The 26,038-nt window shown below is 43.3% G+C and overlaps 1 protein-coding gene across 3 annotated transcripts in view; it reads left to right on the top strand.

The window, feature by feature from the left end:
- The window catches only part of ZNF423 (zinc finger protein 423), a 302,228-nt gene that overhangs the window by 27,856 nt on the left and 248,334 nt on the right, over positions 1–26,038 (top strand). For 2 of the 3 annotated variants that reach the window (XM_033156747.1, XM_033156744.1), the window contains exon 2: positions 21,651–21,710. The exons of the other annotated variant lie outside the window; for it this stretch is intronic. In XM_033156747.1, the coding sequence (XP_033012638.1) occupies positions 21,651–21,710 (60 nt within the window). The remainder of the gene's footprint in view (positions 1–21,650; positions 21,711–26,038) is intronic. 3 annotated transcript variants of the gene reach the window in all.

The raw sequence follows: 26,038 nt of genomic DNA, 5'->3' as shown, positions 1-26,038 counted from the left end.
AGTTCATCTTTTGAGGATCAAGAATTAAGTGGTCAATTCAAGGGTGCTGTTGTAATGTGTTTTACTGGCATTAGTGCATCACTTTAATACTCATAAGTAATACCACATCTGGAATACTGTGTCCAGTTCTGGGCGCTACAATTTAAGAAGGATGCTGCAGAGGAGGAAACCCAGATGATCAAGGTTCTGGAAACCAAGCCTTATTGAGGAACGGATAAAGGAGCTGGGTATGTTTAGCCTGGAAAAGAAGAAAGTGAGAGGAGGGTAGGACTTGAACCAATGGCTTCAAGTTACAAGAAAGGACATTCCAACTAAACATCAGGAAGAGCTTTCTGACAGTAAGAGCTGTTTGACCATAGAACTGTTTCCCTGGAAGTTGTGGACTCTCCTTCATTGGAGGTTTTTAAGCAGAGGTTGGATGGCCATATGCCATGGATGCTTTAGTTGAGATTCCTGTATTGCAGTGGTCCCTTCCAACTCTACAATTCTATGGTTCTAGGGTGTTTCCATTTGTGAATGCTATTTTTCTGCCCTCCATTAGCCGCTGCATTCAAGGTTGTGAGACACAACCTATGGTCCTTCAGCTCTTGTTGGATTCGAACTCACTTAGAGTTGTATCCGATGGAGCACTGAGTAACTTGGTCTGTCAATGTCCCACCCCATCAATGTCAGGGGCGGACTTTGGTTTTTCAAATTTCAGCAGTGCCCTGTGCAAGGCCAAAATTCAGCATCTCCCTGCCCCTCTGCTTCTGTTCTGCTCAATTCACTACATCATAGTTGTGCCCTGCAGCCCCACCTAGACTCAGAACCAGTTGCACTGCCTTAAGTCCACCTCTGCATCTGTTATGGTATGAAGGAAGAAGATGAGGATTCCCTTTTCTAGCTGCTTTGCCTCTTCTCCTGCCCTTCTCAATTACCTGCAAGATGAGTTCTTTCGTATCAGGCTAGCCAAGACTCTCCATCCTCTCTAAATTCCATGTATGCCTGTAATGAGAGCGAAGCTTTCTGTGTATCTTGCTTTTGGGGCAGTTTCCTACTCTGCCTTTATATATTTTAGGTAGAATTTTATGTTTGGATAGGGTATAAGGAATCATTTCCCTCCAAAGTTCTAACCAACATTGGTTTTGACTGGAGCAGAGCAGGCTCCCCCCCCCACTCTCTTTCTGGTGGGACTGCGAGTTGGGAGTAAGTGCGAGTCTTCAAAGAAGAAAGTGAACCAGGAAATGCATATCTATCAAGATACTTTTCAGCAAGCCAAGGACAATATTATGTTAGCCCAACAAATGGGTTATTCAAGCAAAATTCTACCAAGACAAACAGGAGAAAGTCAAGGATAAGTGAGTTTTCAAGCAATAAGGGATGTGAGCCTCTTAAGTCATGCTATCAAAGCCTTACAGCCTTGTGGATGGCCATGTATGATTTAAAGCCCTCCTTCAAAATGGACTCCAGCACATATATGAAAAATAGCATGTAAACTTCCTTCTGTGGACTATTTATGACACCAGTGTGCCTCTAGCTCTCTTCTACCCTGTGCTGTTTCCAGTGCTCCCCCTCCCCCAAAATGTTTAGGAGTACTCTCATTTTGACTCAAGAAAATTACCATTTTATAGTTCAGATCAGGAAAAATAAATACAGTAAATGGACAAAAGTACAAAGATTTACAAAATGTTTAGGGGTACCCCTGCGTTCCCCCAGAAGAAAAGCACTGCCTGTTCCCCAGATTTCCTCCATGTCATCTTGTGTGGCCCCAACCCTTTATGTTATCAGAATAAGCTTTTTTCCATATAAGAAAGACCACAGTAAAGAGGAAAGGAGAACATTATTAAATTTATATAGCAAACACTCCTAGAATGGGAATGTGAAAACACTATGATGTTATGGTCTGTAATGTGTATGGATTGTAGTCATTTTTCTTGACCCCGTTAAATTTTAATGGTTAAATATATTTTTTAAAACTATGGGGTGGTATTTAGCCAAGTTTTGCTCTGGTGTGGTCCTGTTAAAAGTAATGGACCTAATTTAGTCATGTTCATTATTTTCAGTGGGTCTGCTTAGAGTAAAACTTAGTTGCTTTCTGCCCACTGCCTCTCCTGCTGTTTGAGCTGGTGGACAAAATGACAAAGCAAAGGCACCAGCTCAGTGTTGAAAGTGAAGAACAATTAAAATAATTACTAACAGCAGTTTTTTTGTGCGCACACACAGAGTGAATGAGTTGATTTGCCTGCTAAAGGCAAATTAACTGTAAACTCATTACAGGAGATCAACAGGAAAATAGCAGTAATGGATCTCCAGTAAGTTGTTTCAAAATCTTGGGGGGCCAAACCAAAAAAGGCTCTGTTCCTTGTAGGAGAAATTATAATCTTTCTGTATGATGTGAGAGACCTTTCTTAAGATAGTTAAGGAAGAAGTGGCATCGAAGACTCAAAGCAGGGATGGGGAACCTGTGGCGCTCCAAGTGTTGTTGGACTACAAATCCCATCATCCTTGACCATTGGCCATGCTGGCTGGCAGGGGCTGATGGGAGTTGTAAGCCAACAACACCACGAGGGGCACAGCCCCCCCCATCCCCAAGCAAGGGTAGGGAAATGGTGACCCTCCAGAAGTTGTTTGACTCTAAACTTCCATCTGCCCTAGCCAGCCTGGCCAATGGCCAAGGATGACCATTGTACTTCTGCAGCATCTAGAGGACCACAGCTTCCTCATCCCTTGCCTTACATTTTTGTTTGCCAAGCTTGTGGCCTCCTGATGTTTTGGACTGCAGAGGACCAAGTTGGCACAGTTGGCTCTGCAGACTAGATCCAGTATCCTACATTGAGCCTGAGAACTTGCTGGCAGTCAATGCCATTTTAGGGCACTCTTTCCGGAGTCATAACCCAAGCGGAAACCGATCATTTTTGTGCATTTTTGTTAACTAACCAGTGCAGTCAGGACGGCTTAGCTGGCTACTATTGTTTTAAGCTACAGCACCGTCCGGCGCAAGAGGAAAATGTCCATGGAAGCATACAGGATGTCAGTCAGGAAATGGAGCAGATGCTTTATCAAAGGCCCTTCCCCCTTTTAAATGCATTGTCTTGTTAAGGGGCCAGCACACTTTCTGCTGTAAAAGTCATTTCCTTGAGTAGGAATTGTAACTGTGTAGTATAGGACCCAATCCTAGTGCTCTGCAACGTCAGCCTTTGGGGCTTCTATCCAAATACTGCCTGTGAGCATTCACACTGAATTTGGAAAATGTAGCCAAGAAGGAAAAGGTGAGTGGAATTAGGGGTTGTCTGCTTTGGCACAGTTGTGTGGAATTCCTATAACACCAGGGACTGCACGAGTCACTTGCGCTGACTGTCTGGCTGCAATCAAGAAAACTCTTCACCTACATCTACATTCTCAGCTGAGCTTTTATATATATATATCAGGGGTTGGGAACTGGGTCTGGCTGGCAGGCTGGAACTGGCCCCATGAACCAGGTTTGACATGTAAGCGGGGCCATCAAATGCCATCAAGTTGACCCATTTTTGCCCACATGGTTGGAAATCGAACTGGGCAGGCAAAGCCATAGCCCACAAAGTGCCCCCCATCAACACTGTGCACAGGCGGGATGGGAGGGCTTGGTGGGCTCAAATAGTCCCTTGGAGTGGCCGTTCCTACTGCTGGTGTACATTTGTCAGTGGTAGTTCCCATGTTTTTCCATGCCTCAAAAGCTTCACTGCTTTTGAAGTTTGGGGATTTCTAATGCTATTTGTGAAACTGATGGGAGAGTTGGTTGCTGCAAGAAAAAAGAAAGTGCCACTGAGCATGTGCTAACTTATTAGTCCTGTTTTAAGTTGTTTCCCAAATTGCAGTCTGAGAAAGAAGCCTCTTGACATCCTTCTTCCCCCCTCTTTTCTGCTTTGTATACGCCTACAGTCATGGATTCTACTCCGTGGTGAACCCAACAGAATGTACTAGGCTGGAGAGCATTGGGCCTAGGGGATGAATGCAGCCCCCCGCCCAGCCTCTCTTGTCTGGTCCTCAGCACTCTCCCTGGCCACACACCCTCTCCCCAGGATGCCACTCCCACTTCTTGGCCCTGCTTTTCATTTTCTTTAAGTGGTTTTGCCAGGTTGGAATGTGTACCTGATAATGTCTTATGCTTGTCTGAAGGGAAGATAGAAGGAAGGATGTGCTGAGTGTACGTAGGAACTAGCCACCTGTACAAATGCAAAAATTACGTTTGTCAGAAGGTTGTCCAGAAGGGAATGCGGGCATCTCATTAAAAATCTTTGCCGCTTGGTTGTTTAATGCACCAAAAAAGAGGTGGAGTTTCCATCCTCTTCTTTAGCAAAGGGCAGATATTGGTACCCTTCCATAACCCATCTACAGTTCAGGTTTCAGAGTCTGGGCAGCCACAAACTCAGTAACATTGCACCATGTGAGTTGTGTCTCATCAGGTTGTGCCTCTCTCCACTACCCTTTCCCAAAATATAATGGCAGACGTGAAAAGCCAAAGGAAACAGCCTGCATCCTGAATGACATCCTGTGTGCCATGGCAACACTCGTTTTTTGTTTGAGATTCCCAGCCAAGGAAACGGGATCCAGTCCACATTAAAATGTAGCTTGCCTCGTGAAAATTACGCGCAAGTGATTTTTGTAAACCTAGGAGCTACGACCAAAAGCAAGCAGTCAGTTTAATTGAATTTGAATTATCTGGAGAATATGCCAATAGCGGTGATTTGAATTCATTTCAGTAATTTCAGGCTCACAGACCAACATTCTTCATTAATGATTACTTACTCCTTTAAAAAAAATATGTGCTGATGATTTGTAATGACCCCCCCCCCACTTTTAAGAAATACATACATTTTGTAGTGAGATGAAGTATAAACAGCAAATTGAGCTTGAATCTGGATGATGTGTTTGGTGATTGAATCCCCACTCCTAGTTTAAGGAGTAGTTTAAGACACATTCTCTCTTGGCCTCAGTTTCTCTTTACGATGGTTCTGTTAATTTATTTATTAGACTAATCCATGCTCCACCTTTCCACTTAACAGAGTGCAACTCAAGGAGGAAAACAACATTTAAATTTAAAGAGCATTTAAAGAGCAAATATAATATTATTATTACAAAATAAGACATCCTTCAGCATTTGAACAATTTAAAATCCTGCATTGGAGAGGGCTGGCATAGATGACCCTTGGGGTTCCTTCCAACTCTACAATTCTATGAAAGCAATTGAAAACAACAAAAGTAGATAAGGGTGGCAGATAAGTTTTTATTGCCAGCCTGCTTAGAAGTGTTGAGGCTAATAAAAAAAAAATCCACAACTAACCCCCTGGAACAGAACTGTCTTCACCTGGTGGTAGGAAGGTAGAAAAAAAATTATGGCCGAGTTAGCTTCCCATAGGATAGTCCCATATTTAGAGAACACAAAAAAGGTGCTCTGACCTCCACATAAGCATAGGGTGCAGTCAGGATAGTGATGGCAGAGGATGACATAAGAATAGCTCTGCTTGTCAAAGGCCCATCTAGACCAGCATCCTGTTCTCACAGTGGCCAACCGGATGCCTGTGGGAATCATGAAAACAGGATCTGAACACATCAGCAACACTCTCCACCTGTGATTCCCAGCAACTGGTTTTGAGATGCATGTACTTTAACACTTTTGGGCATATCCATTTTGTCTTCAGCTCTTCATGCTGCTTTAAATGTTGCTCATAGGGGTCCTTTAGATCAGTGTTCTTTAACCTCGCTTTCCCAGATGTGGGTGGACTACAAGTCCCATCATCCACAGCCAGTTTAGCCCAGGGGCCAAGGATGATGGGTGTTGTAGTCCACCTGCGTCTGGGGACCCTAGGTTGAAGAAGCTTAGGAAAAGGGGAAGGTTGAAGCCACAGAGCCCAAGTGGAAAGTTCCCAGTGACTCTTTGGATCTTGCCCTACAGACTCCCAGAATTTGAAGGACGCTCAGTGGTATCTCTGGTGACAGCTGAGAGCAACATTTTATTGTTTTTAAATTAAAAGTATTATATTCTTCTCACCTGGCTTGCCTTGTCATCTTTATGTAAGAACACTGGAAATGTGGGTACTGCATCTTCCTACCTGTACAACACTCCTGGATAAGTCTGTTGTAATAAAGGAAAAAGAATTATGTGAAATTAATTTAACCTTGCCCATAACAGTGGGGGGTGATTTACTCCTGTCTCTTATTATTTTCTAGTCATACTTAATGAAGATGGATAAGAGAGGTTGGCTTCTCTACTGAGTTAATTTGCCAGTCTTTCAAACTGAAGGTATTAAATAAGATGTATGTGAAACGTCATTTGGATTTTTTGACAGTGCTTGTGTTCCTGTTTTGTGCTGCGCATTAAATCTCGGTGTGCTCCCCTCCCTTTCCTGCTGCTAGAGCACATAAGGGTTGAAGGAAAGGGGGAAAGGCCTAGAATAAGACAGGGAAACCTATGGCCCTTCAAATGTTGCTGGACTCCAGATATTCCACCATTCTTGGTCAATGGCCATGCAGGCTCTCATCCCTGGCCTAGGAAATCCAACCCCTCAATTATTCTTCTAAAATAAGCCAAAGGTGGAAACTAGTGTGACCCATCCCCTCTAACAAAGGCAGATCTGGCTTGTTCTACACATTGAGTAGAACTGAGGGGCTTTCCTTTATCTCAGAACACATTATATAGTGTGTGGGGAGGAATAGGGAACCCTTTCTCCTAATGCTTGCCTCTGGTGGTGGTATTTCCCTGCTCCAAGCTTTGATGAAGAGACAACAGCTATTCTCCTCTGCTTCTTAGCACCAGGCTTGTGGAACTGACTGCCACAAGATGCAGTCTGAGGTTTTAAAAATTGAAATGGTTATTTAAAAAACAAACACAGCAATATTGTATCCTTTAACCTTATCCACCTCATAATTCCTTTGGACATCTAAGCTTTGAGAGCTGTGGTTGCCTTAAATTATGGTTTCAGATGAAGTCGGAATCTGAATCCTTGGTTTGATCCTGGTTTAAGCAAACTATATTTCTTGTGTCGGAATGTCTTGGAACTGTGGTTTGTTTAGAATTGGAAGCAAAGGCTTCAAATTCACCCGGCAAGGAAGTGCAGGAGCTCGAGCTTGTTCATGTAGTCACTATGTTGTAGTGCTAAAACATGGTTTCCCGTTGCATCTGAATTAGTCCAGTGTTTTCTGTCACCCCCCACAGCAAGATTTTCTTATATTTTTTAAATAGTCTAGTATGGATGCTCTGTATTTCCCTTGTTTTTAAATTCTTATATGTTAGCTTTTTCCAGACTGATACATGCTTTTAAAAAAAAGTTTCCTACATATATATATATATATATATGTAGGAAAAGCTCCTGCCATAGTGTTAGAAATAATCTGACATCTTACTCAAATTGGACTCCAAGGTTTAAGAAAATATAGAGTGCAGGAGGCTTTGCTATAAATTCTCTGAGACCAATTTAAACGAAATATTCATTTAGGCATATAGAAAAATAGATTTTTTTAAATTGTGCTGTGCGCTATGAATAATAAAAGGACTCTGATTAATCACTGATAGCAGCAATCCTTTCTGGTTTTTCATTAATTGTAACATTTTCTTCAGTCCCTTGAGATTTTCCAATCCCTCTAAATTGCAATGCAAACTAACTCAAATTACGAAGAGTACTAGTATAATGTCCATCAATACAATAGTTCCCAGGTATATGTGTGTGGGTGTGTGGGTGTGTGGGTGTGTGGGTGTGTGCATGGCTACAGCTTTGTGCAAGATTTCTCTATGAGACTCTTGCTTGGGCCTCGTTTACCAGAGTCGTATCGGATTCTTTATACAGCAGATTGAGCTGTTAGAATGGACCATATGATTTCAGACAGCGGAAGAGGCTATTCTCAAACCAAGTAGTGAAATCGTAGCAAAGCTCACCCGTCATGAGGAAAACTAGCAAATGAGGAACAAATATTCTAACCCATCCTTGCGGTGCTAGTTTTCTACTTAATTGGGATAATTTTACATAGGGATGCAGTTAAAGAAATAGACCTAGATCTGATGTAGAATAGGGTGCATCTGTCATTTGTGTGTCTGTTCCTCTTTTCTGAAAATAATCTAATAGGGACATTAATTACACTCATCTCTGAGAAACCTTTTCTCTACCAGATTATGTACGCCATAGCACCAGATAGGTATGGTTTTAACTCTGCATTTTGTATAGTACAAGTACACAAAATTAGGAATGCACATAGGCACTTGTGTGTGATTTATAAGGAAAGCTTTTCCCCCTATTTTGGTAGCCCTCTGAGCTTGGAGGTATGAGGGTGGGCAATGCTGTTTTGCAAAGGGGCCGTGATTTAGTTGTGCTTTGGTTAATTGCAAAAGGCTTTAATGCTACTACTAATAATGGTCTGAATATTCACCAGTAAGGCAAAAAAAAAACACCCCCCCCATAAGGATGTGTCCCTTCAGCGTTTTGCAAAACAAAGTAATGCAGATATCAGTAGCTGAGACACGACATGAAGCGTAAAGATAGTAAGTTTGAAACAGTTCTGGGAGTTAAGAATTTACATGTCTTTATTAATTATTAGATGTTATTAGTGTGTGACTAAGGAGCTGGGAAGCTCTAAGCGTTCTTTTGAAGTAGTGTACCCAAATTAGACTGCAAAATAAATAAATAAAATAAATTCAGTAATGTCTGCTCTAATGAATTTTTCTAAATACACAAATCACACTTTATTAAGGCAGTGGATCTTTTAACTGTAAAAATATTATGACTGCTACACTGGGGAAATCCATTTTGAATTATAAAACATTTTGGGCACTTTCGTTTTGTTTTGTTTTTTTAATTTCATTGCCAGGGTTAGAAGTCTATTGTGACTTTTTTATTATTTATTAAAACAAAAAACAAAAACGGGCTGTAAAAATGGATCTCAAACCTCACCACCTCCTGCCAGGTTTTTGCATGCATGCCAGTTTCTGGAATGAAATTATCCCTATTTAAAACAAACTTGAATGTATAACAAGTTATTGAAATCTATTTATGGTAAAGTTAGCACGAGGCACATGTTGTTAAGGAGTCATAAAAAAAGAATTTAGTTTCCACTTTATGTAGGGTCTCATTTTCCCCTCCCTGCCTTATAAACTTGTTGTAGAAATACACATGTTGTAATATATCTCACAATCCTAAACACTTCATTTCTTTTTCATTTTAATTTATAATGTTAATGAAAAAGCAAATGTCATTTCCCCAAAAAGCAATAAAGCAAACTTTCTGGAATTTTGAGTGACCTCCTCAGTGATATTTTATGGGATGTATATAGGTATATACAAGACTGTGCTTGCACATGGTGGTTTTTTATATGATCTAGTGGGACTGTTCATACAGTCATACCTCTAGTTACGATAGCTGCGGGTTGCGTTTGTCACGGGATACGAATGCACTGAACACGGAAGTACCGGAACGGGTTACTTCCGGGTTCGATGGTTCGTGCATGTGCAGAAGTGCCAAATTGTGCTTTGCGCATGCGCAGGCGCGATGAATCACGCTTTGCACATGCGCCCATGCGCCAAATCGCATGTAGCATTCTGCTCTTGTTGCGGATGGGGCTCCGGAACGAATCCCGTTTGCAACCAGAGGTACCACTGTACTATGCTTGGGGTGGGGAGGCATCTAGGCAAATGCAACCTAGGTTTAAGGGGCTATTTGGCGCATAGCTTATAGATCTGAGTTTCTAACACAGCATGTGGTGCTCCCATGCCTCCAAGGTCTTTCCCCTGCACCAGGAGCAGCTAACTTTTGTTGTTGTTGACCCAAAAGCTTCATTCACCCTTGGCCAGTTCTCTGAGGGCCACATGACAGCAGAAGGTAACAGCACTCCAGCTTCACTCACACACAAAGACACAGAGCCACACAGCTTTCTCACACAGCTGAGGACTAGGTGGGTGGGGTGTTAATGCCTCTTCTGAGCTTCTGATCCATCTGATGGCAAAGGAGAGGGCAATTTCTGTCCCCATCAATGTGCTGGGTTCCCCTTGTCCCAGTGTTGCGTTTACTTTATCCCCCCCCCCTCTTTTGCCACTGCCATAAAAATTGGTGGAGCAGGAAAGAAAATGTTTGGAGAGGGGCAGATCAGGCCACTTCTGGGCCTGCTTGATGTGAAGGGGACAGCTCTGTGTGTGTGTTTGTCATTTTCTATGTCAAAGTAAGGATGTTGAGGATTCCAGTGACAACAGGAACAGAAATGGCTGATTTCCCCCTTGTTTGGTACAGAAATTAGTCCCCCGATGCAATCGTTATTTGCTGGTATTCATAGAATAATAGAACTGTAGAGTTGGAGGGAACCCAAGGGTCATGTAGTCCAACCCCCAGCACTTTTGTCATTCAGTTTACTCTGACCCAGTTCAAATGAATACTCTGATCCAGCTTGAATTAAACTAATAGTGGATGGAAAGGCTGAATGAAGGAGGATTTACTGGCTGTTGCAAAATAATTGTGTAAAATTTCACCATTGCAGACAGTGAGACAAACAATGTACCGGTAGCTTTTGTCTAAAGCTGAACTGCAGTAGAATGGAAGCAGCGCTGCATGTGACAGAGCAGGGTGGAACCAAAATCTATGCCTTCTTACATCGCAGTGCTGAAATAAATGGAAGCAGCAGCAGCAGCAGCATGCTGAGTGTGGTGGAGCTGGTACATTAGGTTTTTTGGGGCATGGACACTGTTGCTTATTGGGAGGGAGGGGAAAGGTGGTGGGGAGGTCAGCTGTGGTGCACCCACATTGGTAGAGCCACTCCAACACTCCTGCTGTTGCGTTTGCACTGACCTCCCTGCCACCTCACCCCTCGCCTGTCTGGTAAGCAACAATGGCCCACCTCCCAGAAAGCTAGCCTAGTGGCTCCGCCCTAACTCATTCAGCCGCTTCTGAATGGAAGTAAGAGGTGAATTGAATGGTAGGTAACATTGGGGTACAGAATGGGGCTCTGGATCAGGGGTTTAGGCTGTCTTCTCAAATAACAGGAAAACTCTCCCCCTACCCAATTCACTTGAACGTGTCACGGAGCTTCTCTAACCTACCTCACAGGGTGTTTGTGAGGATAAAATGGAACACGGATAGCCACCTTGAGTTCCTGGGAGGAAAGGTAAAATGGAAAACTTAACATGGAGACAAAATTTACTTTGTTTCCAAATGTCAAAGGTTCTTGGAACAGCTCCACACTACCCATATTGTACAGAATCCTCTCTGTGTTTTTATTGTTCCTGTGTGCCATTTCAAGATGTGGGAGTGATGTTGAGGAGCTCTCCCATGTTACAACCGCATTTCCCAAATGACTCGCCTCAGAGCAGCCCTGCAGACCTCCACTGAGGCTATTCTGGATTAGGCTGCATTCCAGGTGCCACTTTACTTACGCTTCCCCTATCCTGTTCCCCCCACCCCGGCCCCCCCATCCCACACTGTGGCTGGCTTTCCTTTAATGTAGTTAAGTTTTGCGTTTTAAATTTTTATTGCTTAAGTGTATATTGGCACATGCACAAGCAATGCAGACTCCCATTCTATCCCCCCCCCGCTCTTTCTTTAAAAGCCTGTACTAAAGTATAAGTTGATTTTGTTATTTGATAGGCTTCAGTCCTGCACGTACCTATGTGGGAGTAAGTCCCATTGAACTATGCAGGGCTTACTTCAGAGTAGACATGCGTAGGATTGCAATACATAGGACCTGAAGAGATAATAAAGGCGCTGTAGGTTAGACCACAGAGTCTAGGGCTTGCCGATCAGAAGGTCAGCGGTTCGAATCCCTGCGACGGGGTGAGCTCCCGTTGTTCGGTCGCAGCTCCTGCCCACCTAGCAGTTCGAAAGCACGACAAAGTGCAAGTAGATAAATAGGGACCGCTCCGGCGGGAAGGTAAATGGCGTTTCCGTGCACTGCTTTGGTTCGCCAGAAGTGGCTTAGTCATGCTGGCCACATGACCCGGAAGCTGTCTGCAGACAAACACCGGCTCCCTTGGCCTATAGAGCAAGATGAGCACCGCAACCCCAGAGTTCTCCATGACTGGACCTAACAGCCAGGTGTACCTTTACCTTTACCTTTACCTTGTTCTGTTGACAGAAACCAGCTTTCTGAAGGGAGGAGGAAGAGGATATGAAATCCAGGCAGCTGAAGCCTGGTCAAGGAGGCAGGGGTCAAGGAGGCAGGGTTGAAACACACACACACACACACACACACACACACACACACAGTTAGCATGGGTGGTCCAGGGCATTTGGCTGCCTGGTTAGAAGGACAAGGTGATGCCTCCCCATGCCAACACATGTTCAGAAAACCACACTGCCACTGAATGTTACTACAATACAGGGAATGGGAAGGATCTTCCAACATACTTGAGCCAACTAGCTTAGGAAGCACCCACGCACACACCTGCCTGCTCCAAACCCCTCAGAATCTGCTGCCTAAGGCACCCCCCTCACATTGTCCAATGATAGGACTCGTCCTTCCAGTTAATTTAGACTAAATGGAGAGGGAGGGGGTAGAAAGAAAGAAATCTGAGGAAGAAACAACAGCTATGATAACAGCAAACAAACAAACAAAAATAGCACTAGCATGTTTATGCCGAGAAGATCAAATTATGGGCTATTAAATCCTCCAGGGCATTAGTATTCCACAGAAATCTGTCTCTTTCCTGCTTTCCAGACATAGAAGGGAAGGAATCAGAACCACTGCGATTTTGACTCAAATTCAGACATTATGCCAAACCATGCTTTAAGAAAATGTAACTATGGTTTGGTGTGTGTCTGAATTGACAAAGGGCTGAAGCTCATATCGTAATTTATGCCTGACCACAAATGAGACCATAGTAGCTCACATTGCTGACTCACTCCCATTTTACTCTGGCCTGCTAGGAGCGACAAACAAGAAACTTTGGCCCATGCCACAGTTTCCATACATTTTTCTTCATAAAAATGAATCTGATATGTAAGTAAGAGCCAAGCCAAACATTCCCAGCTCACGAGGTGAAGTCCCTCCTGGAGTGTACCATGCAAACAGGGATTGTGATACATTTTTGAACCAATCCCTCAAATTTGAAAAGAAAAACTATATTTAGAAGTGTAGCCTATCAGGGAGAATAGTTCTCTAGATTGGGGATAGAAAACTCAGGGCCTCCCAACCACTGCTAGACTACATCTCCTATCACCCTTGCACTGGCAGAGGAAGAGGAGTGCAGGGGGAGCGCAGCACCCCGGCAGCGCAATCCCGGTGGGGTGCCATCGCAGCTGCCCCCTATCTGCGCTGGGTGCCATGCCACCAGGATGCGCGCCAGCCCCGCCTGCTCTCTGCCCCCCGGTGCCGGAGCATGAAGCTCCACCACTGCACCCTTGACCACTGCCCATGCTGAGACTGACAGGAATCTGACAACACCTAGAGGGACACAAGTTCTCCAGGCCTACCCCCTCACCCAACTGTTAAACAAAACAAGCACACTTCATCTGTACGCTTAAGCTGCTGGTTTTATGCCAGCTTCACAATATAGTCTTCTTGCTCTCCCACAACAATCTGAAGGAACTTCCTAGGCTTTTATGAAAGGGCCTTTAAGGAACAACATGGTACAGTGGAGAAGGGGAGAGGGTTTGGTTTTGATGTGGGAGAGCCCAAGCCATAAATCTCAATGGGTGGTCTTGGTCACCCACAACTTAACACAAGTTTTTACAAGGCTGAGAACACAGAAAGCACTGTAACGATAATTAATAATATAAACAAACCCTGTACACTGGTGATGTCTGCTAGGAAGCCACAAGCCACTGGACACAATCCAGTCCAAAATATGCCCCAGTAGCAATACAAATATTGTGCACATTCTAGCATTCTTATTATTGAAGGGCAAAACTGGTGTGAGCCACCAGACTTTGCTTTCCCAGTTTATTAATGAATTACTCCCACAGATAAACTTTCGCTAAACTTGCTTATGAGGGGTGGGGGAGAAAACAAACAACTTCAGCCCATGCCAAACTTCCAATTCCATTCTGTTTGCCTCTTATTAAAAATATAATGATATAAAGTGTTACAATTTTGTTCAACGGTAAAGCCCCATTAAATCATTCCAGGAATTATAAATCAACCTTCACCCAGATTTCCACACCTCAGCCTTTTTTTTTTTTAAAGAAAAAGAAAACCATGCATACATACACCTCGTACTTTACTGCTAATATCTGGATGGTAAAGATTTTCTTTTCTGTTACCCAACTATTAATCCATAAGTAAATAGCACAGGAAAAGGGGGGAGACCTTTTTCCCCCCTGACTAGCTTTTTCACCAGGCGTTTTCCAGACAGCTGTTTCCTCCAGCAAATTGAAGGGGCTTTTTGAAAGTGGCAGTCCTGCTGATTCAGCACCTCCAACGCAAGCAAAGCTGGACACGGTCCATCCTGGTCCAGAGCCCGATCACTCCTAGGCCGAAATGGACTAGCAATATCAGCCAAAGAGGCACTGCAACACCAAACCAGATGACATGGCGCCAACCCTAGGCATTGACAGGCCAAGGCCACCCCTAACATGACTGTCAGTGGGTCAGGGCCTCTGAAAAGCAAGGCCTGATTCTCTCAAGGGTGGGACCTCCTTGACTAGGGTTTTTCTTCAGCCTGAACTCACCAGAACTCAGTTCTGGCGCACCTCAGGTGGGCACCTTTGCCATTTTTAGAGAAGAAGTGCCATTTACCTTCCCGCCGGAGCAGTACCTATTTATCTACTTGCACTTGACGTGCTTTTGAACTGCTAGGTGGGCAGGAGTTGGGACTGAACAACGGGAGCTCAACCTGTCGTGGGAATTCAAACCGCCAACCTTCTGATCGGCAAGCCCTAGGCTCAGTGGTTTAGACCACAGCGCCACCCACGTCCCTTGCCAACAGAACAAAGCATTCACCAAATTCAAGCATCTGCCCATCCCCATTACGACTTTGCTGGAGAACCTGTGTGAGTTTAGGCTGTGAACTAGCTAAATAAGCTGTGTAAAATGCTCCCCCCTGTCTTTTTTATGGGTTTGCTCAGCCATGAAAGGGGTGATGCATAATGGTCCCATTAAGGAGTGGCAGGGAAAAACTGGCAGAGGGCCATGGCTCACACTGCGTCTTGCAATGAGGTTTAGAAAAATGCCCGATAGCCTGTTCTTCAGCTCTCCTCCAAAAGCTAAATAGAAGTTGAGCTTCGAAGGAGAGCTTACTGACCGGAGATTCTTGAACCTGAAAGCATCCTTAAATCAAGTGATGTATTGTCTTTGCTTGCAGATGCTGCAGCATTTATGTCAGGCTGTTAGCTATATACTGGCCTGCTTCCCCCTCCCACTTCGGCTCATAAGGAGTCCTGAGACTGCATTGGTATATGGGGTGGACTGAACTGGCAGAGGTTCTCTGCTCAGCCCTAGGGGAGAGCAATAGCTCAGTGGAAGAGCACGTGCTTTTGATGCAGAAGGTGATACGTTCAATGCATGGTAGAAATCAGGTAGCAGATGATGGGGAAAAGAACGTTTCTTGAGACTCTGGAGAAATGCTGCCAGTCAGACTCAGTATAAGGCAACTTCATGCATTTTATATGTCAGGGTGTTGGTTGGCTATATTCATTCATTCATTTAATGTTGTTTATTTAAAAGCATTTCTAAATCACTGAATAGAGCACAGAACATAGAAACATTGCATCATAAAAACAACGTAAGGATATACTGTAATATAAAAACCAGTAAAAGAGTTTTATTTAAAGAAAGAAGCAAAACTCATTCAAAATATGAATTCTGTAACAATAGTCAGGGAGGCAAAAAGAAATGTCTTTGTAAGATGTCAGAAGTAACTGATGGATAATTCCTCATGTATGTTTTTGCAGAGTTGGTTATAAGCTGTCACCTGGGTGACTTCAGGTATGTTCATCTTAAAGTAACATAGTTATCCAGGTCTACCTAAAGTACGGTAGTTCTGCAATCTGTGTGCCAGCACTGGGGAAGTGTTGGTGGGTATTCCTTTAGTTGTATTCAACATATTCTTAAGCCACCCTTGTCAATAAGTGAGCAAAGCTACTATTCTTCAAAAATGTTTACTAGCCTCTTGGGGGTTAGCAGAGGAAGGTTGGAGAGCTCTCTTTGTCTTGCAGCAGCCTGCTGGATTTCTATGCTGGGGTAGAGGGGGGGGGTTCTCCCTCTTGTTTCTTTGCTGTGCACAGAGGAAGGATTGGGTCATTCGTCCTTCTCCTCTGCCAGCTTAGCCACATGGCTGCATGGAATTCCATGTGTTTGCTTGCATGCAAATTCTTCTTCTGCTTAAGTGCAAGGCTTCTTTAAACACAGTGCTTGACCAATAATTGAATCTATGGTAAGGATTGAGAGGGGTGGGAATATTTTGTTTGTTTCACGTTTTAATGCAGACCTATAAAATTCACACTTTCTGAACCAATGTGTAAAGTGGGACACTTTGAAATTTGCACCTTTGCAGATTTTATGTTTTAGTTCTCCAACCAGATTCAGAATCCTAATGCCCCAAACATGTACATTAGTTGAAATAATATGCAAGGATACTCAAGAGTGTATGCACTAGGCAAAATCATGCAGAAAGAATACATATACTAGGAGAAATGTGCATGAAAAATGTGTGAGTTTTTCATGTGGAATTTTTAACACAAAATGACTGGAAGTGTGTGGAAATGGAGCGAACTGAAATTAGAGGTTGGAAAAATGAGGAGCAGAAATTGAGAGATCCATCCATTCATAACCTATGGAAGACAATATGTTCAATATAGATCTCTATCCATAGATGGTATCCAAATTAAGGGTCTTCTACAAAAAGCAGAAAGCTGAAATTTTGTGCCCATATAGCCCAAGGGCTCTGATTACTAGTAAAGTTAACACAGCCACACATGTAAAATAGTAGTGTAAACTAGGTAATATGTGGTGACAGTGGCAGCAAATCTTGTGATGCATTTCTGCACATGGGAGTTTCATGAGGTGTCTAGTGTAGCATATAAGACTCTGAGCAGAGACATTCCTGGGATTCTCTCTCCTCATGAAAGAACCCGACCTAGTTTGGCAATCTGTCAACAGCTCTGGGGAAGTGGTGTTGAGCAAGGTGGTGTGGACAAGTTTTTTACCTGTGTTGGTTGTGAATGGAAGGAATTTTTCAAATGGGTCAGAAGCCTTTTTGGAGGCTGGAGTGGTGAGTGGTTGTTGTCCCTTTGAAAGGAAAGACTTTTTCCTAAAAGCAGATGTTTCGGTCCTGACGGGGAAGGGCTTTAATATGGCTCCCATTTAGCTGAAAAGCTAGAGTGAGGCAGTCATGCTTGGGTGATCCTGGAACAGCAAGGGATAGTTGGACAAATCTCAACACCGGCTATGCCTTCCAAACTGACCATCTGGCTGAGATTTCTGGATCTAAAAAGCCCTTTTATTTTATCAGTTGTGTAGAAGACCCTCACTGCCATAGAAGGACAGCAGAAGCTGCTGTTAATTATGCTCTCCCTGTTGATGTAAATGCCTGCGAGAGATCAGTGGTAGAGCACATGCTTTGTGTGCAGAAGGTCCCAGGTTCAGTCCTTGGCATCTCCAGGAAGGGCTGAGGATGACCTCCTGACACCACAGAGAGTCACTGCTGGTCAATGTTGACAGTCCAAAGCTAGATGCAACAGACTTTCATAACTAGGCAGTTCCCTATTTTCCTGTGACTTGCAACTATCAGCAAAACACAAACAGCTGAAAATAAAAGTGAAATGTGCAAGAATAAAAACTGAACAAGCCAATAAACACATTGGCTAACATTAATTTGAAAGCATTTTAAATACCTTTAAAAGCTGGAGAGGATAGACTTTGCTGGTCATGTAGAAAGTATCAGAGATGGTGGACTTGCACAGTGTTTTGGGTCTACCACAGAGTAGGCTCCATTCCTCTGTAGCTACCCGCCTGGCCTCAGAAAGCCTGTGGAGATCTGAAGATGACCTAAAGGGGCACACCTAGCAACTCAGTTCTGTGCCTTTTAATCGGTTCCATGGTCTCTTTTTCCTTCAATAAATGCCTGTGTCCATTACTGTGCTGTGAGCAGAGCGTCCACCATGTTTGTGTGTGCCCAAGTGTCCCGTGCTTGTTTTTGTTCATGGATGTTTCATGCTGCAAGTAGCTAAGCACATGAATAACTTGAGTTGTTGCAGGTAACATTCTTGGCCTGCAATTTTTTTGTCTCTTAGTATGCCTGTTAGGCCTCATCTGTGCCCGAATAGTGCCAAGGAAAGAACAGTCGTTGCTACATTTTTTATTTTATTTTCTAAAGTAAACCCCAAACCCTTACTTTTCTCTTTTACCTTTCAGGTATCAGTCACATTTCTTTATCCACAGCCAGTGCCTGTGTTAAGTTAAGTCATGTGAGCCGTGACTTCACCCACACCTCCTAGTTGGCTCCCATCAGTTACTGTATTGTTGAGGGTACCAATTTGGACACCAATATGGGGAAAACACTTCAGATGTGTTCAGCAATGTCTCTTAGGCCATAGTCACACCACACATTTAAAAAACTACACTTTCACTTTAAATGGTCATGTATTTCCCAAAAGAAGTTTCAGAACGGTAGTTTGTTAAGGGTGTAGAGAGTTGTTAGGAGACACTTATTCCCCTTCCAGACCAACAATTCCCAGAGTGATTAAACAATCAAAACCTCTTCCTAGGGAATTCTGGGAATTGTGGCCTTGTGAGGTGAGCAGGGGTCTCATAACAGTTCTCTGTATTCTTAACAAACTTCAGCTCCCAGAATTCTTTGGGGGAAGCCATAACTGTTTAATGTGTTATCATAATGTTTAAAATGTATGGTGTTAGTGAGAAGGGCAAAATATTATTGCTTTCTTCCAAAGGCGAAAAGTAAATGGAAAAGAGAACAAAATACATCAGAGTCTCTCTCTCTCTTTCCCTGTGTGTGTGACCTGACTTTATATGTGTGTCGAAATCATAATTTCCCCATTTGGATGACTTGCTAGTAGCTGAAGATTAATGTCTGATTTTTTACATTTTCTGAGCAGCAGAAGATCTGAGTCCCCATGGCTGCTTCCCACATGACTCCAGTAATGTTTGTAGGATAGACCGGGAGATCAGCATAGAGAAGCAATCTCACCAGTGTTGTCCCTAACCCCAGAGTCCAACGATGTTGCCACTGGAAGCAAACAATTAGTTTCTTAACCTACCTGCGATTCCATCCTACAAATGTTAACCAGAGTACCGGTATATGAGATCAGCCATGGGGGAAATGGTTCCTGTACCACTCCAGGAACCTAAATTGGCCTTTAGTTTCAGACAGATAGTCTGCTCAAAAAGAACATTAATTGGAGTTGTTTAGAACTATGATAGTAAAGTTGTTTTCTGCCTTTCTCGCACACTGGGTTATTTTCTGTGTTAGGATTGTGAAAGAAAGCTCTTTCACATATATGCTCAGGAGGAAAGCCAAGCACACCAATGTCATGGCAGTCTGTTGAAAAGTGTTTAACTTTGCTTTGGAGGTGCTTCTGAACCACTGTGACTTTCTTGCAGTATTAAAGCTGAATGACCCACTGCTCAACGACTATAGCAGTTGAGGTGTCTGTCCAAAGTCATGCTGCTGATGTGAAGTTCTGCAAATTATCATGCATGGTTAGCTGTGTTTACTGTTAGCACTTAAATACCATTCCCTCTAATAGTGAACTGTGGTGGTTGAGTACCTATTATTTTGGGAGTGAAATGGGGCCACCCAAAATAAGGCAGCAACTTCTACATACTTGGGGGATACCTTTGGAATACAGAAAGTACAGAAACTTATGAACCAGAATAACATTTCCCCCATTGTTTTTTGTTCATCATGGTTCTGAGCAGCAGTTAGTCAGGCATGCGCCTTCCCAATACAGTTTTGTTACTATACAGCAGGATCCCCAACGTAAGAGGCTAAATATTGGTTTCATTAAAGAGGTGAAATTGTTTGGTAGTTCTGCCATAAAAATACTCTTCCATCAAAAGTCCATAAATTGCAGTAGTTGAGTATTGATTAGAGTACATTGGACATTTATCATTCATATTAAAAAGTCTGTTACTTTTGTTCCAATTTCTTTTTAACCCCCTCTGCATCAATTTGGTAGGCTAGCAACAAGGTTGTTTTGGGCCCATGGGGGAAAGTGGGGCAATAGGCTTCTAGGAAATAAAACAAAATTAATCTAAAGGCCATAACCGCTTTAAGGTCTGATATATAACATGTCTATTATACACAGTTGAAACTGTGTGTGTGAATATATTTAAAAGTGTTGCCATGGCCCATATGGTAGAATCACAATTTGAGGTTCAGTTAAGAGCCAGAGTGTCTTGTGATCCAATAGCTTGTCTGTATATTTCCTTTGCAAACAGATTGGACTTTGTATTTGAATTTAGTTAAGCTTCCACTAAACCAGGCATAGGCAACCTTCGGCTCTCCAGATGTTTTGGCCTACAACTCCCATGAACCCTAGCTAACAGGACCAGTGGTCAGGGATGATGGGAATTGTAGTCCAAAACATCTGGAGAGCCGAAGGTTGCTGACCCCTGCACTAAACTAAAGCAGTCAAACTGGCATTTTGGCTACTGGTTGCTCTGGCTTTGCTGAAGAGATACCAGTTCATTTGAGATGCAGATTTATTATTTGATGGGGACACAGAAAGCTGCCTTGTGTAGTCAGATCATTAGTCCATCTAAGCTTTTGTCCCTGCTGACTGGCAGTAGCCCTGGACAGTTTCAGACAGGGGTTTTCCCCACCTCCGCCTGAGGACGAGAAGGACTGAACCTGGGACTTTCAGCATGCAAAGCATATCCTCAGCCTCTAAGCTGTGGCTATCCTGATTGGAAGAAAATGTGCAAAGTATGTTTAATGCAGGTCAGCTCCAAAATTTTGCGCAATGCAGCTAAAAAGGTTCCCCTTCCCCTCAATTCTTACACTATTAAAACACAAAGCAGTAAGGGTTGAACATTTGCACAATACACCCAAAGACTTGCTGGGCCCACTGGGCTGAAATATTGATATGGATCAGGGATCTGATCCCTGCTTCATGTATCCTCAGTTCTCTCTGAGTGAACTGAGAGTGTGGGTGGCCCATCTTGCAGGGTAGTTGTGAGGATGAATAATTCTAAAGTACCGTAGCTTCAGTGCTTTTTCTTTTCTCCTAAAAAAATGTTTAGGGGTACTCTCATTTTGAAATACTGCCCCTCAATGAGGCCAAACTTAGATTCACAAAATGTTTAGGGGTATGCGTACCTCTGTGTCCCCCCAGAAAAAAACACTGCATAGCTTGCATACTTGAAAGCACTGTAGGCAGGTTTTAATAATGACTTGGGTGGGTCGCCGGTCAGGCATCTTTTTTGTTTCCATGTGAGCACATTGCCAAATGTAACTGCAGAAATTCTCAATTTACCCCTCTGGGTTTCCTGTGGTGTAAGGCAAGGGTATCCAATGTGGTGCCCTCCAGATATTGCAATAACTTTGCCATAGAACAGGCTTCCCCCAACTTCTTTCCATCTCAGTGTTGTTGAACACCCCTGACCATTGGCCATGCAGGAGCCCATGGGAGTTGGAGTCCCACCACATTGAGAGGGCGCCATGTTGGCCACTCAACAGGTCAGCTGTTGAATAATGTGTTAGGTCCATTTCTCTTTTTTTCCTGCCCCCTGAAACTTAATTTACTTTTCTTCTTCTCTCTTCTCAGTTGAAGAAGGCGAGTCATCGGATTTCACTTTGAACTGGGACTCGTCTGTGACCCAATCAGGTAAAGGTGGTGGTTGTTTCGTACAGGAAACTGCTTTTTGTGTGTGTTGCATTCCTGCCTTTACTCCCAAACCTATCCGTTGCAACTCAGCTTCTTAGATTGGTTCCATATGTCCAATAAAACCCATTACATACAAAGACTAATATACTCTTATCCTCCCAGGAGCCATTCTTCCTTCTGGTGGGCACATTGAATCGGGTTATGACTTTCTCAGGTATGGCTGCTTTGAAGTCTCCTGCCATGGCCACTGTTGGACCTTCATTCCAATATAATTATAAAAAAGTGACCTTTGATGGGATTTCTCTCCCCCTCCCTTTCAATCTCAGCGATGTAACGTTTGTGTGCTTTCTGTTTTTTGGGAGAAATTGCAAAGCGGCAGAATGTGTCGCTGTTGATGAATTGATGATTGGTTCATTGGTAAAGGGCCAGGCCTCGCTTTTCTGATGATGTGCAAAGGCTTTGAAATGAAGATAAAGTGTAACGACATTCGAGGTTCTGTGTGCTGGCAAGGTCCAGGACTCCTTCAGTAAATAATGTAACGTAACAGGGTTCTTTTGGGGGAAATGGTTTGGCTCTAACTGTAATTAAATCTTTCTGCGGGTACAGGGAAGGTGAATATGAATGTACGGTGGAACCCAAACTTGCTATCTTTTAAAAAAAACAAAAAAACAAAAAACACAACCTCAGAATGGCTGTAGATCAGGAATAGGTAACATGGTTGCCTTGCAGATGTTGTTGGGCAATTTTGTGGAGTGACTTCCGTTACAAGGAAAGGTTGCAGTTTTTGTTACTCTTTAACTACGTATACAGAAAAAGCAAGTAAGGAACATGACAGAAGTCTATAAAATTATGCATGGCATGGAGAAAGTGGGTGGATAAAATATTTTCTCCCTTTTGCAAATAACACTAGAACTTGCGGACATCCGGTGAAAGTGAATGTTGGAAGATTTGAGATAGATTAAAAAAAGATACTTCTTTACGCAGTGCATAGTTTAACTGTGGAACTGAGACAGGGATGGCCACCAACTTGGATGACTTTAAAAGAGGAATGGAAGAAATTCATGAAGGATGAGGCCATGTTTTGCCTCCACTGGATTCCTTTTTCTGGATACCCTACAGCAGGGGTGGCCAACTTCCAAGAGACTGCGATCTACTCACAGAGTTAAAAATTGGCAGTGATCTACCCTCTTTTGGGGGGTTCAGGTCAAAGTTGTTGAGCTTTTTTTTTAGGAAGGAAAGCCCTGTTTTTTAGAGCTTCTTTAGGGAGCAGGAAAGCAACATTGAGCTTTTTTTAGGAACGAAAGCCCTGTTTTGGTGGTTCAGGTCATTTTAGGGGTGCATGGCAAAGACGTTGAGGTTTTTTTTAGGGGAGCCAAATTTTTGCTTCTTTGGGGGGAGCCACTGATCTACCGGTGATCTACCACAGACGTCCAGTGATCTACCGGTAGATCATGATCTACCTGTTGGACATGCCTGCCCTACAGGAAGGAAGAGTGCACTTGACTTTACAGGCTTCTCACAGACATCTGGGTGGCCACTGTGAGAACAGGATACTGGACTAGAGGGGACATTGGGCTCTTATTATGTTCTTATGACTACAGCTCCCATAATCCCTGGCCATTTGCCATGCTGTCTGGGGCTGATGGGAGTTGTGGTCTAAAATATCTCTCATGTTAGCTGCTCCTGCTGTACATGGCACCAAGAAGTGGCAATGGAGGCAGTGGAAACGGCCACCTCCATCCTTATTAACACTTAGGAGGAACCTAAAAACATTCCTGTATATACAGGATTAAAGGAAACCTTGAAATATATTAGCTGTGAGGATATTGCGAACTGTTTGAAAATGTTTTCAGTATTTTAATTCATTGTATTTTATATTTTAATTGTTAGCACCTTTTTTGTTTTCTGCTCTGGGTGGTTTTCGGAGGAAGGGTATTAAAATGAAATGGATAAAGTGGCCATTGGCCATGATGGGGGATATATTGAACCTCCATGTTCAGGGGTAGTTATGCCTCTGAATATCAGTTGCTGGAGAACATCCTCTGGAGAGTTTTAGGGGCTTCCTAGGGAGATTTGCTCAGGCAATATGAAGACTCAGGTCTCATCCACAATATTTACTTATTTATTAATAAAATTTGCACAGTGCTTTCAAGTGTTTGAAGCATTTCACCTGGAATCTGATGCACAGCACCCTGCAAGGTAATTTGATATTATTCCCCATACTGGGAGTGGGGGACTGTGGCTGAAAGAGAGTAACTTGCCTGTGGGGCAAGATTCGAATTGGAGACTTCCTGGTTCACAGCCCTGTTTCTTAGCTACTGTATTAAACCAGCACTCCAAGCTACCTCTCATATGTCACCTTTGAGGGCAAGCCCTCCCAGGGAGTCATTCTTTTAAAGTCCCTTTCATCTTTACATTCTTGTTTAGTATCCTTGCACGACTTGTAACCCAGAATATGGTTGCCCCTTTAAGGTGCAACCCAGTGAGCCCCTTTTTATTTGTGTTGATAGGTTTGCCTGCCAGCATGCAAAGCGGTTCTTTCTCTTTTTCTGAAAGGAGCACTTGCCATGAATCAGTGCGATTAAAAAAACCAAAAAAAAAAAAACCTTGGGTGGTTCCAGAAAGAAAGAATGCAAATGAGTGCCTACTTTGTGGTTTTTCTTTTCTTTTCTAGAATTGTCATGGCGAAGAGCACAGATTAGTTTTGGTTTGCTAGAAAATATTTTCCTATGTACATATTCTCTTCTAAGGATCTTATTTTTCAGTTTATGCAAAGCATATGCTGCAGCATATATTTTCCTGGGCCACAACTTCACTGCACCCGGTATGGCTGTGTTTGAACAACTTTTTTTTTTTTTACCGTTCTTTTGATGGCAAGTATTTCTGCTCTGAAAACCAACTGCTGGCTGTGAGACAGAAGGTGCCTTTGTGCCTGGAGCTAACAGTGCATTAACAAACAAAATTTAAAAAAAAACTTCTGGGTCTCTTAGTGGATCTTAATCTCAAGCAGCAGAAGACCAGATTCTCCAGCTACCTTGAATTATATTGAGCGACAGGCAAACCAATGGCAGGCTATGGGAAACCCCTTGCCCCAATTCAGAAGACTCCAAATTGGGTTTTGGGGAACATTATTGAAATCTGTGCTTTTTTCTTTTCTTTTCGGATCAAGGTGGCAATCCCATGCACACCTAATTTGGGAGTAAGTTCCATTGAGCTCACCGGGACTTGGTTCTGAGGAGAGAAACATGCACTGTAAGATGTACCAAATGTAATGCCCACTCTGTTCACTTCCACGCCATACATTTATAGCACATTTAACACATAATTTAAAGAATATTGGGAAATGTAGTTTGCTAAGGGTGCTGGGAATTGTAGCTCTGTTGGAGGGGGGGGGTGTAGACTGCAGCTCCTAGGATTCTTTGGGCGAGTCCATGTACTTCAAATGTATGGTGTGGATGTGGCTAATTTTAGAATAATAGAATCATAAGGGACCACAAGAATCATCTAGTCCAACCCCCTGCAATGCAGGAATCTTTTGCTCAAAGTGGGGCTCAAACCCATGCTCTACCAACTGAGTTATCCCAAGAGAGCAATAGAGTTGCCCGTGCTCTTTCCTTAGATTTCTTTCTTTGTGTGGGAACTGTTGTAGCATGACTTCTTCTCTTATCACCAGAGTAACAGGCCGCTGGAAACTGGGGCCAACAGTGCAGGGTGATGTTGTGGCCTGGGGTTCACCCATGAGGCTGAGAACTTACTGCGTCACCCAGTGTGGCATGTGAAGGAGATGTGATGCAGAAGAACTGGTGAATGTGAGGAGAAGGTTCACCCTCATTTGTTTGCCCTCTTTGTTCAGGACAGATGAAAGGAAGTTCTTCCTGGAGCACATAGTTAAACTATGGAAGTCACTCACACAGGAGGCAGTGATGGCTGCCAACTTGGGTGGCTTTAAAAGAGGAATAGACAAATTCATGGAAGGGAAGGCTATCAGTGGCCACGAACCATGTTGGCTATGCTCTGCCTCCACAGCTGGAGGCAGTAATGCTTCGGGATACCAGTTTCTGGAAACCACAGGGAGGAAGAGGACTCTTGTGCTCAAATTCTGCTTGCTGGTGTTCCACAGGCACCTGGTTGGCTGCTGTGAGAACAGGATGCTGGATTAGATGGGCCATTGGCCTGATCCAGCAGCCTCTTCTTATGTCCTTATCGTTGTTGTTGTTGTTGTTGTTGTTGTTGTTGTTGTCGTTGTCTATTCATTTTGTAAGTTCTTTATAAAACTTGATAAGTAAGGGTGGCTTTATGGAACTTGCAGGTTTAGGAGCAGACTATCT

This window comes from Lacerta agilis, chromosome 8 (assembly GCF_009819535.1).
Source record: "Lacerta agilis isolate rLacAgi1 chromosome 8, rLacAgi1.pri, whole genome shotgun sequence".
Taxonomy (NCBI): Eukaryota; Metazoa; Chordata; class Lepidosauria; order Squamata; family Lacertidae; genus Lacerta; species Lacerta agilis.
Note: the sequence above shows the minus strand (reverse complement) of the source record. Positions and strands in the feature narration are given on the sequence as shown.